The sequence below is a fragment of the Pagrus major genome, chromosome 12, assembly GCF_040436345.1.
Source record: "Pagrus major chromosome 12, Pma_NU_1.0".
NCBI lineage: Eukaryota > Metazoa > Chordata > Actinopteri > Spariformes > Sparidae > Pagrus > Pagrus major.
In genome coordinates, this window is record NC_133226.1 from 20,262,781 (window position 1) to 20,280,667 (window position 17,887).

Sequence of the window (17,887 nt, forward strand, 5' to 3'; positions counted from 1 at the left end):
TTGTGTCAGCGCCTCTCTGTCTAAACAAGAAATGTATATATCAAGCTTCATAGGTTGCAGAACTTTTGTATTGTATTGCATTACATTGGAGACATGTATGTTGTAGTATTGATATATATGGTTGTGCATAGCTTGTTGCACAATGATTAGCTAGTTATATCTGTAGAAAAGGGACACGATTTTGGTATTAGAAGCGTTTCTTGTTTCTGTTTGTGGTCGTAGTAATGACAAATCACATTTGAGCTGGCTTTGGTTGCATGTTGGTTAAGAGCAAAAGAGCTGAAATGTATTCTTGGAGCCCGTCGACTAGCTTTTTAGTGGCTATTTTCTAAATTTATCTGCAGCCTTGTAAACAATGACTAAGTCTTGGCTCAGAAATCTGTTGACTAGATAAACACTGGCTACACCGGAGGCACTGAAACTTTGGTGGTTGCGTTTCCTAGGATGCTGAAGGAATGACTTGCCCTACTCTGCCACTGATTGACTATTACATGCTGCATTTATTGGTTGGGTTGGTTCGGTTCAGAGCCCTTGAGTAGAGAGAGTCGCCACAACCGAAGCTCAACATGCCGATCGTCACGTGATTCATGGAGACTTCAGATAGTTCCAGGAAGTTCACACGGAGAGACAAACGATGATGATCCTAGCATTTGGATTTAACTTCCGGAAATTATTGAGAGGCTCCACGATGCACCATTGCTTTAAAAAAAAAGATCCATTGGAGTAAACGGAGATGACAGGACTCTCTCTACTCAAGAGCTCTGGTTAGGTTCAGGCATAAGGAGTGATGATTGGTTAGGGTTGGGGTAGGAATATCTGTGTAAGCCAATCAGAGGCATATGCGTGTCACTCCTTTTCACATCCTAGGAAAATTGCCAATCTAAGTATCATGAGAGTAACAGCAAAAATTGGTAAGTGTTGGTTAAACTTTCCTTTCCTAGGAAATGAAATACTTTTTAAATTTCTAGTTTCTAGTTTCCTGGCATGAAAGAATGATGTAAGTTAGTACTAGTTAAGGATAAAACAGAATATGATCAGTTTGTACACTTCTGATTTATTCCAAATGCTAAACTACTGTAACAGGGAGACTTCTGGTAAGTTCATTGAAGGTGAGCATGAAAAAATGTGAAGTGTTTCAATAGAAAACTTTTTAAATTGATTTAAGAAAACTCCTCTAAATAATGATAAACTCAACACAACTGAACAAACTGTTGGAACAGTTTCTGAACTTTTATCCAGGAAGGAAATGATTAGTAAATAACAGACCTATGAATGAAAAGACTGAGAATAGATAAACCATATGCGCAAACTAAAAACTACAGAGTCGGGTTTAAGATAAGATAGGAAAAGATGAAAATAACAGTAAAAACTAATCAACTTTTAATGTATTTTATCAACTCACAGACAAAAGAACAAAACAATCAAAGCTCATTCGTTATAATTTTAACTCTTCAGATATCCTGTTGCTGCTTTATGTTGCAGAGTTTATAGTGAATAGCACACTGTAGTAACGAATGCTGTTTGTATACATGGTTTATCTCACCTGCTCTACGCAGCACATGTGGAATCCAGCACCTGGAGCGAGCGGGCAAAAACCTCTCCCTCTTCAACTCCTTCTACTTCTGCATCGTCACGTTCTCCACCGTCGGCTTCGGAGACGTCACGCCCCGCATATGGCCCTCCCAGCTGCTGGTGGTCATCATGATCTGCGTGGCTCTGGTGGTGCTGCCTCTGCAGGTAGGAGGACGTCGAAACAGTCTGTGGTGACTTCTGAATGTTCCTGTGTGAGTTCTGCTCTCACTCAGTTTGCCGTGTGTCAGTTTGAGGAGCTGATGTACCTGTGGATGGAGAGACAGAAGTCTGGAGGGAATTACAGCCGCCACAGAGCGCAGACGGAGAAACACGTTGTGCTTTGTGTCAGCGCGCTAAAGATAGACCTGCTCATGGATTTTCTCAATGAATTCTACGCCCATCCCAGACTGCAGGTACCAAACATCACAAGATGAGCATTTTATACTCTGGAGTACACATATAGGATGTGATAACAGTCTGCATGGTGTGTTTCTAAGGATATTTAAAGGGGAAACACCTTATGTGTTTTTAGATAAGACAGTAATTGGGACATTTACAGCTTCTACATGTATTCTTCTGTAGATACTTAAGTCATTCTTCTGTAATCTTCAAGGACTACTATGTGGTGATCCTGTGCCCAAGTGAAATGGACCTCCAGGTGCGGAGAGTGCTGCAGATCCCTCTGTGGTCTCAAAGGGTCATCTATCTGCAAGGATCTGTTCTCAAAGACCAGGACCTGCTGAGAGCCAAGTAAGTCAGAGATCCTGAAACCTTCACAGTTCTGATGATGTTCTGAAATTTCCTGGTATTAAAAAGAGCAAGCTGTAAGATAAGGGCAGAGTTTTAGTTTAAAACATTGAAAAATGAACAAACGACAGTCTTGGCATTATGTCAAAGACGTCTATGTTTTGTGTTGCAGAGATGTCTACTGATGTTTGCATGTTAGCTAGGAGATATAAGCCAGCTTTTCGTGTCTTTCTAAACAGAAAAAATACAATCCAACACCCTCTGAATTCAAGTTTCTCTCTCTAAGATGATCCTAATTGGCTCATTAACTCATCGTGAAACACACTTCCACTCAAGCTCGACATAAACAAATTAAAACTCACAAAACTGTCGGTGTCTTTCCACTGTCACATCTGGTTTGGTGAAAATTAATAAGATGTGAAAATATTCCAGCTCTACATGCCTTTTCTTTTTAACCACTGCTAACGTCCAACTCTTTTCTCGCTCCACTCTGCTCCTGCCGCACACCTCTCACATCCCCACCTGCCGTGTCTCGTCGACCCCGAAGTCAAAGTCCTGGTCAGGGCCTCGAATATGGAGCGGATCTGATTCCTTCCAATATCAGACCTCTTGCTATAAAGGCCAAGTTTATTTAGTTTTATTTATAGTATAGCCCAGAATCACAAATCACAATTTGCCTCAAGGGGCTTCACAAAACTGTGCAGCATATGACAGCATCTGTCGTTTGATCCAGGTGAGGAGGGTGATAAAATTTTATTTGTATCTGGGTAGAACTGTCGCCTCAGGGAGGACCCAAAGTGATTGATGACATATGGATTTGGAATCTCACCGTCTCAAGTGATTTAAAACTTTCAGTAAAAAGTAATGAAAAGACAGAACCAGAACATATGGTCAAGGATCACTGGATGACATTGGTTATCAACTTATAATATCTTGATATAATTAAGTATAATGTCTTAAGTTTTGTCCAATGCATCGTGCTTTACAAGATTAAAGAGGTGAGGACACCAAGCAACCCAGCTCAGGATCTGATTTTTCATCCCAGATAATTGTAGTGTAGTTGAATCATCTTTTCAGAATAAAAGCTTGACAATAAAAAAAGGAATTCACTGAAAAAATGTCTGAAAAGGTTGAAATTCTTGATTTTGAGTGAAATGTCTTGACAAATATCGGATGCATTGCGATTAAATAGTACAGACAGTTCGTGTTACCTACAGAATGAATTATAATAGCTTTAGTGAGCTTCACTCTTCATCCAGGGCCGTCATCAAATTAAATTTGACCAATACTTTGGTGAAAAGTTAACCCGAAAATGAAAATTAAGTCATTATCTACTCACCTTCATGCTGATGAAAAAGTCAGGGATTTTTCCATTTCCATCAGCCTAAAATGCACTTTGTGTTTAGTGCTGATTAGCAAATGTTAACATGCTAAACTATGGTGAACAGGGTAAAATGATAAAGTTAAACATCAGCATGTTAGCACTGCAGTTGTGTTGTTGATGATGTGTTGATGCGTTGCACAGCGGTGCCTCGCCTCACAGAGCTAATGTGGCTGTAGACTCCTGTTGCTGGAAGCGTTTCTGATCTGCTGTGTGGCTGTCAAAGACTTGTCTTTATCACACAAATCTAGCTTCTCTGTGAAAGAACACTGATTTTCCTGATTGCTGTAATTACTATAATTAAAGGTGAAATGAATTAAAGACATCATTACGCTTATTTTGATGTTTCCATTACCAATAGGCCTCCTGGAAGGATGAGTAAGTGATAAGTCTGAACATCTGCATCATTTTTGGGGAGTAGCATCGGGTGTGAGACGTTTACTGCGGGGCATTACACTAATACTCAGGAAAATAAAGACAACCGCACAGATTCCCTTGATCTCTAATCTGATGCACCTGCACAACCTACAGTGCACAGCTTTGTGTCTGATCAGATCGTCTAAAGTGGCTGCTAACATTTTATATTTTGCAATTTAGTCAGGTATCAAGTAAGACAGAATATGAATCTCTGTAGTTCTTCCATTACTTAAAAGATAAGTTCACCCAAAAATGAAAAATCTGTCATAATCTACTCAGCCCCATGCCGATGGAAAGTTTCGTAGTCGACAAAACATTTCTAGAGCTTTACAGCAAAACAGCCTTGCAGCATTCTCCTATGCAACTGAAAGAAAATATAAAATGTCTCCATACAGCTCATCCAAACGACTGGAGGTACAGAGGTCCTAAATTTTTTACCCTTTTTTAAACCAAAATCTTCACTGTAGCCTCTATGCTAATAGCATTAGCACACACTCCATCTTAAGTGGGTGCAAAAGCTCGACTGCACGTCTAGGGTGTAAATAACATCTTTTCAAATCACTTTGGGATGTCCAGGTTTTTTTCCCAGTTGATTTAAAACAAGTCCCCATCTACTTCAGTACTTCAGTCTACCTCAACAGTACAACACTGTGAAGCTCCAGAAATGTTTCATGTATTACAAAACTTCATCTGACTTTCCATCTGCAGGTTGAGCAGATAATGACTGAATTTTCACTTTTTGGGTGAACCTCTCCTTTAACGTCAAAAAAGATATTCTCGCATTGCTTTTCTCTATTCTCTCATTTCTTTTTGGATAAATAGGCTTGTCAGGGGCTATTGTGTTGCCTCATAATCATCCCACGTAGTAATTATTCTTTCAAGCCATACCCATGTCTTTTCAGACTCTGCTGTTGGACCACTTTCTCCCATGAAAGCAAACATGATCTGTCTCACATTCTTCGGATAATTTTAAGTCGTGAAAGTGTTATGAATGTGACTATTTTAAAATGTTAACACTGTTGGAAGGATTGAAAAACCTGCCGTCAGTCTGTATGTCAAGGCGAGTTTTATTCACATGCATGGAAGTACTTATGAGAGATACAGCCGAGTTTAAAGGGTGAATCCAACTGATTTTAGGTCAGTTTACTTGTCATTGGTAGTGGTACACAACCTATGGAAACAGTTATTGTCATATGTGGCTCTGAGGGATTTTTTTCTACTGTAGTCACCAGCCAGTGTCATCAGAGACGCTGCATTACCAACAGGAGGGAATTTAAAGTCAGAATATCTCTGCTAAAAAGCAATTATGTAAAATGGCATGTGAATAGTAGTCCTGTGTAACGGTTGTACTATAAGGTAAGGAAAACCATACACCACCAAACACCAAAGTAGACCTCTGATGAAATTGCTTATATAACTTCACTGTATACATTTAGCAGGGTTCTCATAGAGCAATTAAAAGTAGGAGACTGGGTGTGTGTCGCGCTTACATCCTGCATCTGGCACCATTTCAAAATCCACCCACGCTTGTTTTGCATTCTGCACTCTCATGGCTGTGTTAATCATATGCAAAAACAGTTCCACATTCACAGCACATATACAGCGCCGAGCGTTTCAGGTTAATCTTTTAGTGTTTTTTCCATGTGTACTGTAGGCGATGTTAAATTAAATATTGAATCAAAGGATGTTGCTGTTATCTCCTCTGACTGGTCAACGGTCATTTCAGTTGAGTTTTAGTCGGCTGACTCTTACGCGGCACAGCTTTTTGCTGATTTTTGTTTTGCATTTGAGAAATGTTCCTTCGTTTGTCCTGTATTTTGACTTTCTTCTATTATTTGTCAACTTGTCTTGGTGCTGCAGAATGGATGACGCAGAGGCTTGCTTCATTCTAAGCAGCCGTAACGAGGTGGATCGCATGGCTGCGGTAAGAACAACAGTGAAACAACACTGAGTAAACTCCACTGTGAGTTATGAACTTTCATTGTTTACAGGAGCTCAACTCATTAATGCTGTCAGTCATGAAGACAATTACTGACTGATTAAATACGATTAATTAAGAGAATGCAGGAGTGAGGATGCTTTATCTTTGACTGTTCCCCTCAGGACCATCAGACCATCCTGAGAGCCTGGGCAGTGAAGGACTTCGCTCCAAATTGTCCCCTTTATGTCCAGATACTCAAACCTGAAAATAAGTTCCACGTGAAATTTGCAGGTGAGAGTTTGTCAGTGGAACTGAAGAGTTAGATGTCCAGCAAAGCTGAAGCTGATGGATTACATGACAACTTTGGTCGCTCGTAGTTATAAACGACAGAGAATTATCAGCAACTCTTCGAAACTTTGCACTTCTACAGATTCTTAGAGCATCTTTCAGCTTTTTGTTTTGGTTTTCCAGAATCGCTCTCATGGCTAGCCTCATTCTCACCACTATCTGCCAAAGTGAGCAACTAGCTGGCGAGCTAAGTTTAGCACTTAGCTTCATACTTAAGAGAGAGGTAGAGTTCTCTGCATTTCACCCTCGGCCAGAAAGCAAATAAGCATGAGAAAATTAGTTTTCTACTTACAAAGCATCTTTTCTGTGTAACGTATGATACCTTCTACGTCGTGTAAAGCCCCTCTGATCGTTTCCTCCTTTTCAGATCATGTCGTGTGTGAGGAGGAGTTCAAATACGCCATGTTGGCTCTCAACTGTGTGTGTCCAGCCACCTCCACCTTGGTCACGCTCCTTGTGCACACCTCCCGCGGAAGGTCAGTCATCTTGCATAACCAGGCCTCGCCTCCTCTGGGCTTTTCGATTTCTCCTTAGGGTGATCGCAAAGTTCAAATGTCTTTACATGTTCATTGCTGCTGAAGTATATTAATATATATCTTCCACAAAAGTGGCACGAGAGGTGAATAAGCCCCACGAAGAGAAGAGTTAATTGTGGAAAACAGCAGGAAGCAAAAAGAGAGTGCATTAGTCCAAATCCTAAAAGGACTTTTTGGATTTGTTCTATGTAAAGCAGTGTGAAAAGCTCTGCGGTGGGAAATGATTTTTCACAGCATGATGCGGATCACTTTTAAAAGCTGATGTCAGTGGCTGAGGGGAAACTGAATTACAGGGGAATCAATGGACTGCAGCATTTACTGTGTTCCTGACAGCTCTTTGAAAAGTGAAGCTTTGTGTATTTTTATTAGACAAAGGCATACAGGCTGTGAGGTTGCACACAATAGCCACAAAGATGTATATGACGTGTTTATGTGTATATTTCCGTTGCATGTGTGGGTGTCTTTGAGTGCACGGAGACGCGCAGCTCGTTAAGGACGTTCGGTGGGAAAGCCGGACCAGGAGATATTGATAATTATGAGCATAATGTTTTGTCTTGCATAAATACAGAGTGAAATACGATTTATAAGCCATCTTATGTAAATATTTGTAAGTACTAAGAAACAAGTATGTAAACTACTACCTTGGGGTATCTCTCGTAGCCCATTAAACTCTGGGAAAGTGCTTCAGCAATTACTGTAATTACCAGAAGTCATTACAAAGTGCATATTAGACCCAAGCCGACTGACTGACAGATGGATCAAGCAGGCACCAGAGAACCCAGGAGACCCAGGAGACCCAGCATGACCCTGCGGGGCAGGAGGGAGACAGGGGAGAGGAGACGGAGAGTTTTGCAAATGACGCTAATGAAAAGCAAGGTGTCACTGTTCAGGGTTTGTCAAGACTGCATGTAAAAAGGTATCAAGTTTTCTGACCTGTCGTATGTTTGATTATGTTTTCCCCTCACTGAACGCAGAGAAGGACAACAGTCTCCGGAGCAGTGGCAGAGGATGTACGGATGTTGCTCCGGCAACGAGGTCTACCACATCAGAGTGTGTGACAGCAAGTTCTTCGGGGAGTATAACGGCAAAAGCTTCACATACGCTTCCTTTCACGCTCACAAGAAGTGAGTTGGCACGTAAGCTGCAGCATCTACTTCAGGTGCTGGCAGGTTGACGGTATACCAGGTGTCGCTCGTTTGTCCGTTCGACCTGGTAACTTCCGGTCAAGAGCAGCGTTAGTGCACTGCTACTGTGTCTCATCCCAGATAAATGCAAAAAGAACATCATCTAACTTTCTTATATGTGTCCTGTTAAAATGTAACGCCGAATATGTTGCAGACTACAAAACCATTTTTAACCACAGACCTTATTTCAGGCATTTAACAAAAAGCCCATTGACTTTGAGACGAGGGAACCGGAAGTGCAAAATGCTCTTTTCAGGTTTAGGTTTTAGGACACTGTCTTCCTATATACTTATCTATGAAGCTCCAGGTTTTTCCTGCTGTAAATATAATGATAGGTGTATGCTAACAGCAGGTATGTGACCTGCAGGTATGGCGTTTGTCTGATCGGTATAAAGAGGGAAGAGAACAAGAGCATCCTGCTGAACCCTGGCCCGCGCCACATCATGGCTGCCACAGACACCTGCTACTACATCAACATCACCAAGGAGGAGAACTCCGCCTTCATCTTCAACCAGGAGGAGAAGAAGGGGCGTCCTGCCGGGGGCCTCTACGACGGACCCTCGCAGCTCCCTGTGCACAGTATCATCGCTAGCATGGGTGAGAGAGCATGCAGAGTGTGATTGTTGATGAATTTGCATTGACTGTAGAGACACTGGCTCCTCATCTGTGATTTAAAACCCAGGTGAATATAATTTACAGGCACGGTTGCCATGGATCTTCAGAATACGAGTCCACCTGACCCCTCAGGTGTTAAACTGGTCCCGCCTACAGTAAATGGGACCGGGGGCCGCCGGCCGAGCATCGCTCCAGTGCAGGAGATCGCCGACTCCTCCTCAATTCTGCCATGTGACCTCCTCAGTGACCAATCAGAAGATGACTCTGTCTTCATAGACGAGAAAGGACACTCATCTACTGAGTAAGGCTTCTCTTTCTTTCATGAAAACTCTTCTTTAAAAGTCTTAAAAACCCTAACCATAAGGATGCAGAGCAAATAACACAGGGTATGAAATAATATTAACTGAAATGGCACTCGGTAGAGCACATACCTCCGCTAAGGCCCAATGAAAACATAACCTCCTCGGTGGGTTAGGGTTAGTAGTAATGAAAAGATTACTTGATTGAAGTCCTGTCCTGAAAACTACTTTTGTTAAGTTCAACTACAAATGTGGTTTCATAAGATTACATGGAGCAAAAGTTACACTTACTTATTGGTGTCCCAGTATTAATGACCCTGAAATTGTGGAAGGGTCGTCTGTTTCTTCCAGTGACAAAAAGTAAGTACAAATTTGATGTACTCGTACTTTACTTGACTGTTTCTATCACATATGACTTTATACTCCTCATACTTAAGTACATTTCAGAGGAAAATACTGTGGTTTTACTCCGCTACACTTACGTAACAGCTATAGTTACTTGTTTCTTTGCAGTAAGGAGATTTTCTACACAATTAACGATATTTTTTTTCTTTTTAATGTGAAAAAAATTGTGATACATTTAACTTTAAAGCACTGTAAAGTAGTTCAAACTAGCTCCAGCAGTACTTTTTCTTTCCAGTATATTTTACTGATAATACATCTGTACTTTTACTTGAGAAAGAATTTGAATGCAGGACTTTTTTCATATGATGGGGTGTATTTACATTGTGCTATTGCTTTTACTTACTGTAAGTAAAAAAAAGCTGATTACTTCATCCACCACTGGTACTGGTGTGTTACTTTTACATACTGTTTCCATATTTTGATATGTATGTTGAACTCGATCAGGCCACCTCTGTATAAAATGGTCTTGTAGCTTTTGTATAAACCCTACTGCCGTTCAGTTTTACAGCCAATTTAATTATTGTTTCAGTCAGTTAATATATGCTAAACCTACAAGATGCAAATCAAGCAGGCAATCATACATAATCCAAATGAGTCTGGTTTATTTACCATTATGCAACCTTCCCAAATCTCAGACTAAAGCAAAACAAAATATCTTTATTACTTGTTATCATTTTATGAATAATTTACCTGGCATTTAATGCTAATTTCCACTGTTATGAAAAAGAATAAAGTAAATTCTGCATGTATATTCCCCTAAATGTTAATGAACACAGGAAACCAGCTTTACCCTTTTTTTATTTAGATCAAGAAATTACAACACAAAAACCTGACGAATGTTTTTCATACAGTATGTTTCCGTGAGATGTGTCATTCACGCTTTTTGGACTCGTTGTCAGGTACGTGAAAGGTTATCCCCCTAACTCTCCGTACATTGGGAGCTCGCCCACCTTGTGCCATCTGTTGGCTGAAAAAGCCCCGTTTTGCTGCCTACGACTCGACCAGGTAGGCAGTCGCTGTTCCTCCAACTTAGTCACTCAATTACTTACAGCCTGCATCACTCCTTCCCTCCTCTCTCTGTCCTTCACTCCAGAAAAACAAACCATAAATACCTGTCTGATTTTTTTTTTTTTGTTTGTTTCCTGCGCAGGGTTGCAGGCACAACAGTTTTGAGGATGCGAAGGCTTATGGTTTTAAAAACAAGCTCATCATCGTGTCTGCTGAGACTGCCGGGAACGGCCTCTATAACTTCATTGTGCCTCTCAGAGCTTATTACAGACCCAGGAAAGAACTCAATCCCATTGTCTTGCTGTTGGATAACCCGTGAGTTCACCTGAACACACACACACACACACACACACACACACACACACACACACACACACACACACACACACACTCGTTCTTTTCTCTCCACTCCACTTTCGACACGTCACGCTGGGAAACGTTATGTATGCTAAAAGCTCACGTCAGCCCAGCACTTAGGACAAGGCTGTGGAGGTGGCACTTCATTGTCGGCCCTGATGTTAGGTTACTGCTGCTGCTCACAGTGACGGAGTGTTTTGAGCGACAAAGAAAATAAAAAAAACGCTGCACCCGGTTAGCTCCAGACAGTAACCATAGCAACTTGCTTTGCCTTGAACCTGAATGATATATATTGCTACAAGGGGAGAAAAAAGATGAAGAAAAATCATTTCTTTGGAGAACACCAAGCAGGCTTTCATTGACAACCCTGATGCGTCCCTTTTCAGCCCCCACACGCGAAGCTCTCAGGACGCTCATAGAAACGCGCACACAACAATAAACTCCCTCCCCCCCTGAGGTTCGCTCTCCCACCCTTCCTATCACTGTTGCACACACACACAGTTACAAACACCCACACACTTGGAAACGCAATTCAGGCACTTACGACAGCCTTGGGTCTCTAGTCAGCAGGACTGGGCAGATGCAGAAAGTAACATTCTGTCAGGGGTGCATTTTGACGACGGGCAGCAATAAAGCGACTAAATCCCACAGCTGAAAGACACAGCAAATAGGGACACCAGCCATTATATTCACATTTACTGTGCATTGCAAGCAGGATGTGTGTTTGAGAAAAAATTCAAATAAGTAAACAGCAGAATAAAGATTTTAAACACTACAAAGCTGCAGTTCAGTCTCATTAATTCCTCTTTTGTTCGTATTCAAGGCGTTCTCTGAGTAAGTGGCCAACTTAACCCTTTGAACTTGAAGAAATAATCCGCCAATGCCTACAGTAGTATTTTTGATTATTGTAATTATCTGTCATTATCGTCTAAACCCTGAAATCTGTACAACCTAAGCCAAAAAGGTTATGTAACTCAATAAACAATAATAAATGATAAAAGTCTTGAAATTATGTCAGAAATGACAAAAAATATAAAAATCGGACACTTTTTCATCAAACTGTATTCAATAAAAACATAAAGCTTATTGATCCAACATCTTTAAATGCAGAAACATGAGCGAATTTCTCAACGCTCCACAACTTATTTGAACAATGTAATAATGTTTGTTTTTGTGCAAAGGCGTTTTGATTGATTGATGGAGTTGAACTAAATTAGTATTTTTGCATATTGTGATGTAATTTCTTGGAGAATCTTCAAATGCTCACAACTACAAAATAGACGTTTATCAAAACTACAAATGACACTATGCTCAGGACTATTTTATCTCTCAGTCTCTCTCTGACAGCTATCAACCTGCCTCTCTGCTCCCCTCATCCACTCGCTGGTGCCACCGTGCGTTTTCACCACGTTTTGCAACGTCAAGCACTTACATTTTAGGCAGAAAACAAGGTTTTTAGCTTCCTGTTGCACAAAAATGTTGTAGCTATATGGTTTTTATTTTAGATTGATTTAAACAGGATTATGTAAACAACAATTTCTCACAGCCACTGGCGGAGGTCCATTTTCATAGGATTGAAGGAGACCCATTATGCTTTTTTGTTTTTTTTCCTTTCCTTCATTGTGTTATATAGATTCTTGTGCATGTCAAAGGTCTTGTTAAAAGTTAAAAAGCCCAACCTCTGCACCAATGGGAGCTCCTCTCTCCCAAAGAAAACACTGCTCCTGAAGTGCCTGCAACGCTTCATCAGTCGTCTCACCTTTAATTCCGTGACTTTGTGACATCACACTACGTTACCATGTCACACATTTGCATAACTTATGCCTATATTTACGGTAGAAGTGAAGCTAACCGGAAGCTGAAAACACAGCAGAGCCGCCCAGATACACGGTGAGCGTTCCTGGCTCAGGCGTGTGTGAGCTGACCAATCAGAGCAGAGCAGTGCTGCTGCACTGGACAGTATGAGAAAACTGATGTTTTTTGAGCATTAAAGCATGTAAACCTATTCTAGTAGTAACCCAAAATAAAATTATGAACGTGAAAGTGAGCATTGATATGTCTCCTTTAAATAATTCTTGCATTGTCCATTTTTAAAAAATGATTTTCTTACCAAGCGGAGCAATGTTTTGTGTGGTTTTGAGTAAACATTAAACAGAAAACTAAAGTGAATCATCCTGTGTTTCTTGTAGGCCAGATAATCACTTCCTGGAGGCCATCTGCTGCTTTCCTATGGTCTACTACATGGCTGGGACCATAGACAAGTAGGGTTTTCATGATAATCGTCCTATTCATTATATTGATTTTCTCATGAAAATATACTGAAGAGGAGTTTGTACTGTGATTTAATTGGATGTGCAGTATGCTCCAGGTAAAAGGGTTTTGGCTGTTATAATCTGTGTGTGTGTTCTTCAGTTTGGACAGCCTGTTACAGTGTGGCATTATCTACGCCGATAATTTGGTTGTTGTGGATAAAGAGAGTACAATGAGTGCCGAGGAGGACTACATGGCTGATGCCAAAACTATTGTGAATGTGCAGACGATGTTCAGGTAATTAATCAGGATTTTATCATAATGTTTATCGTATATTTTTCATGACATCTTTAATCAACATTGATTTATTGTGAAATCACTGTGTGTATATATGAGCCAAAAATTGTGATATTCAGCCTCATTCTCATTAATTTCCTCTTTTTTTAATGACTTTCTTTAATATCGCCGCCTTCTCTCTTGTTCCAGGTTGTTTCCCAGCCTCAGTATTATCACAGAGCTTACTCATCCATCCAACATGCGGTTCATGCAGTTCAGGGCAAAGGACTGCTATTCACTGGCCCTCTCCAAGCTGGAGAAGGTAGGACATAACAAGGAGGCTTACAGTGAAGGGTTTAGTATGAATTCTGTACAGAGAAGATGTGAATTATAGTACATTTTTCTGTAGATTTTGTAAACTAACCTGTCTTCACACTGTTGTCATGTATTTTCATCTGCCCATCTTCAGAAAAGAGTTTTAAATGCTGTTGACCCTGGCTCTCCCCCACAGAAAGAGCGTGATAAAGGCTCCAACTTGGCCTTCATGTTTCGCCTACCCTTCGCTGCTGGCAGAGTGTTCAGTATTAGCATGCTGGACACTCTGCTGTATCAGGTTGGTACACACCTACAGCTAAGAGCCTCAAATGACTCCTTTTAAATACCAGCAGGTGAAAGAAATTAATGTTTCTTATGTGTCAGCAGTGAAATGGTATCACCTGAAGAAACACAGCAGCATTATTACCATCATAAAGCTAAAGTGCCCTCTTGTGTTTGGTCTTCGATAGCAAACTCCCTCACTGCTTTCTACCGAGTTATGAAAGTGTTTTTCTGTCATTCCAAGTCTTTTGTGAAGGACTACATGATCCTTATTGCAAGGCTGCTGCTGGGGCTGGACACCACACCAGGATCAGGATACCTCTGTGCTGTGAGTTACAGAGAAGAGGAGAGAAATGATCTGACACAGCACCGCACTCCAGTTTATCTAACTAATAGGTTGCCCATGTATCTCTTGTTCCAGATGAAAGTAAAAGAGGAAGATCTGTGGATTAGTACTTATGGCAGACTGTTCCAGAAGCTCTGCTCCTCTAGTGCTGAAATTCCTATTGGGATCTATCGAACAGAGTCCCATATTTTCTCAACTTCTGAGGTGAGATCTCAGAGGTGATGCTGTAAATCGATTAAAACTAAATATCCACAACTACACAACTAAGCTTGTTATCCCTCAGCAGAATCTTGGCATACAGTGTGAACTCCATTGTTTACCTCACCTGGGAGTAATTTCTTCCATTTCTCTGAACTTTTATCACCATGAGCAGTCACAGGTGTCAGTCAGCGTTGACGACTGCGAGGACACGAAGGACAGGGGCGACGAGTCTCGCAGCAATGAACAGTCAGATCACCCCCTGCTGAGGAAGAAGAGCATGCAGTGGGCGCGGCGTCTGAGTAAGAAAAGCGTGAAGTGGCAGGGTGTGAACCGGGACTCCAGCAAGGACCACGCCCAGCGCATTGCCCAGCAGCGCCTCAACCTCTACCGACGCTCCGAGAGGGAGGAGCTGTCTGAGCTCGTCCGCAACCGCATGAGGCATCTGGGCCTCCCGACTTCTGGATATGGTGAGGATAGACACAACTTTCACTGAGACTCGTGTCTTCTTTTGCTTAAAAGTTTGTGTTTTTTTTTTTGTCTAACTGCTGCTTTTAGAAGACCTAACAAATCTAACAGCCAGTGACGTCATGAACAGAGTCAATCTGGGATACCTACAGGGTAAGCGTTTAACTTACCTGAGGCAGATCACAGCACTGTCATACAGATGTGACTATTCCAGTTTGCTGATTGTGCTGATGTTTCTGTTTCAGATGAGCAGAACGATCACCAAAACACTCTGTCCTACGTCCTGATCAACCCTTCTCCTGACACCAGGCTGGAGCTTAATGACATTGTGTAAGTGTTACTCTTTAAGTTCCTCCCGTGTTGATTAGTACAAATAGTTATCTGTTGAATCTCTTGCGCTCAGACCTGTTTTTTAACAAACAGATGTGCAAACCCCATTGGATAAATATTCTTCGCCTGCACAACAGGTAATGTGTTTTCCACTGGTGCTGTTTATTTCTCAGCTTTCTCAAAGCTGGCTTATTTGTGGATATTCTTGCACCTGTATTTCTTTGATTTACCAGTCTATTTACATTCCAACCCTCACCTATAGTTATGATCTTTGGGTTGTGGGTTAGTGAGATCACGGATACAAGCGGCCGCCGTAGGGTGAATGGGCTCAGCCTTATAGGGTGAGGAGCTCGGACGTCCGGACAGAGCTTGGAGTAGAGCCGCTGCTCATTCATGTCGAAAGGAGCCAACTGAGGTAGTGGGCAGACCTAGAACACACTGGAGGGATTACATATCTCAGCTGGCCTGGGAACGCCTTGGGATCCTCCAGGAGGAGCTGGAAAGCATTGCTGGGAAGACATCTGGACTACCCTGACTAGCCAGCTGCCACCGCAACCTGAATCTGGACAAGCAAAAAAAAATGGATGGATGGAGAATCATCCCCTGACACTTAAGTGTTTATGTTCACTAATCAAGGGTTATATCTAGAGGGTAGACCCAGACCCATGAAAGCTCTTGTGAGAGTTAACATTTTTAAGCAAACCGCAGTCTTTTCCTAACCCTCACCAAGTGTTTTTGTGGTTAAACCTAGCCAGATCTTAACCACAGCGTTGTCATATCAACCAACCAGCAAACAGACAAAGTTACTAGCAACTATCTGACAGATATTTCCATCAGGAGTTGGTAGAGACCAAATAACAGAGCTAAAAGGTTAAATGTGTCGGGTGGCCAGAAAAACGACTTAGTAATGTTGCTTCGTGTCAACTGTTGGATTTGTAAACAGGCAACGTTGGATACAAGCGGCACCCGAGATATATATGTAAGATATACATAATATGTCAATGTTGTGTTTACAACTCCCACGCGTTTCACAACCTCATTTCAGCCCTTCGATCATTTAGTTAGTAGCCCATTCATTAATTATGTCTGCTGCTAAGCACAAAAATACTCCTATATCATAAAAAAGTTTGAACCCAGGCCGTGTACGCAGAGGGAATTTATGAGAATCAAATGACAGCCCACTTCTAACATTACAAATGTGCATTTTGTTCCTGTACTTTTGTATATTCAATGTTTCTTTTCCAATTGTGAAAAGTGAAGAACAAACCTGCATAGTTTAACACATGTTAATTCCTTGTTTACAGGTTTGACATAGGGAATGTAAAAGTCCGCCCCCCTCTGCACTTCACTTCTTAGCAAATCTGTGCCCTTCTGAAAATTAGCTGCTGCAAAAATCACATAATACTGCTGCACAAAAGAGACCCTACCACTTTTCTATTGTGTTATTTTGGAAATAATACGCACTTACAGAGAAACATGATTTCTAACACAACAGCTGAGCGAGCAAGGCACCCATCAGTATCCATGGCGACGGCTGTGTCCTGTTTATGATGGAGAGTGGCGAGTGCATCGCACAGTTTACTTGTTTATTTAGCTCCTGAGAGCCTTTCGTGGCTGAGAGTGTGAAATCTGCAGTGAGGAGTTTGTGAGGAGGGATCTGTCTGAGAAATTGCCCGAACGCCTGAGCTCCCACGTGGCAAAAATCTTTACAAGCGATGCTTATCAAAGCTCCTCGTCTGCTCTTTGTCTCTCTCAGGTACCTGATTCGTTCGGACCCTCTGGCTCACGTCCCAGAGGAGCCGCCGCTCCACAGCAGCAGTTTGAAAGAGAGACGCGAGTCCAGCACAGACGCCAGAGAGGACACCCAGCTCTGATAGCATGCTGACCTTCGCCGGTTCACTCCTTCATAATCACCCCCTTCATCTGTCACGGGGGGTCTGGTTGCGTCCGTGCAGGTCCGACGTGAAAGAGGACAATTTGTGCTACAATGTTCCAGCACTGCAGTGTACAACTGTATTATATGAGTGCCTATGACATTTGACATGTCATTTGTGGCATTTTCATCCTCTTGCCACAGACAGTGTATGTAAGAAAAGTGTATTCATGTCTGTGAATGCTCTCTCAGATGAGCAGTCGTGGATAAGCTCGTTCACGTGTTAATATAGCTTCAGGTCAGGTCATCACACTGATTCCAATCTGATTCACCAAATTAAAGAGTTAGGATCACAGGAAGACCCCTTTTCATTGAAACAGCATCTAAATTCTACATTTTGTTTATGCACTTTTGAATTATGGCTCCCTCAGGAAAAGTGCAAGTCGACCATCCTGATCAGCCGCTTTGGGGATGCAGAGTTTGGCAGCCTGGGATCGATCCGTCTTTTCTTGTCCTTTTTGAGATGACCAGAAATCAGATGCACATATTCTAAATTTCCCAGAGCCATGCACTCATCACATGAAATCCAACCTAACATTCAACACTATGTGACTTATATAAAATATGTGCATTAAAGCTTTTAAAGCTTATTTTTGTAGCTGAACCATAGAAGTATTTATTCAGTGGTGTAGAGGTCTTAATTAGTAAGTTATGTACAAACAATGATGGTTACTTAAATGTTTACTGCCGTCCATTTCT

The 17,887-nt window shown here is 41.6% G+C and overlaps 1 protein-coding gene across 1 annotated transcript in view; it reads left to right on the forward strand.

Annotated features, from left to right (window-relative positions):
• kcnt1a (potassium sodium-activated channel subfamily T member 1a) overlaps positions 1-17,129 on the forward strand; it is a 33,728-nt gene extending 16,599 nt beyond the window's left edge. The window contains exons 11-31 of the mRNA XM_073478086.1: positions 1,557-1,737; positions 1,821-1,985; positions 2,186-2,322; positions 5,978-6,041; positions 6,221-6,329; positions 6,754-6,862; positions 7,897-8,046; positions 8,474-8,703; positions 8,806-9,022; positions 10,325-10,430; positions 10,576-10,748; positions 12,980-13,051; positions 13,203-13,337; positions 13,527-13,638; positions 13,828-13,929; positions 14,158-14,241; positions 14,335-14,463; positions 14,633-14,927; positions 15,016-15,078; positions 15,171-15,255; positions 17,012-17,129. Coding sequence (XP_073334187.1) covers positions 1,557-1,737; positions 1,821-1,985; positions 2,186-2,322; positions 5,978-6,041; positions 6,221-6,329; positions 6,754-6,862; positions 7,897-8,046; positions 8,474-8,703; positions 8,806-9,022; positions 10,325-10,430; positions 10,576-10,748; positions 12,980-13,051; positions 13,203-13,337; positions 13,527-13,638; positions 13,828-13,929; positions 14,158-14,241; positions 14,335-14,463; positions 14,633-14,927; positions 15,016-15,078; positions 15,171-15,255; positions 17,012-17,129 — 2,836 coding nt within the window. The remainder of the gene's footprint in view (positions 1-1,556; positions 1,738-1,820; positions 1,986-2,185; positions 2,323-5,977; positions 6,042-6,220; positions 6,330-6,753; positions 6,863-7,896; positions 8,047-8,473; positions 8,704-8,805; positions 9,023-10,324; positions 10,431-10,575; positions 10,749-12,979; positions 13,052-13,202; positions 13,338-13,526; positions 13,639-13,827; positions 13,930-14,157; positions 14,242-14,334; positions 14,464-14,632; positions 14,928-15,015; positions 15,079-15,170; positions 15,256-17,011) is intronic.
• Positions 17,130-17,887: the final 758 nt, after the last annotated feature.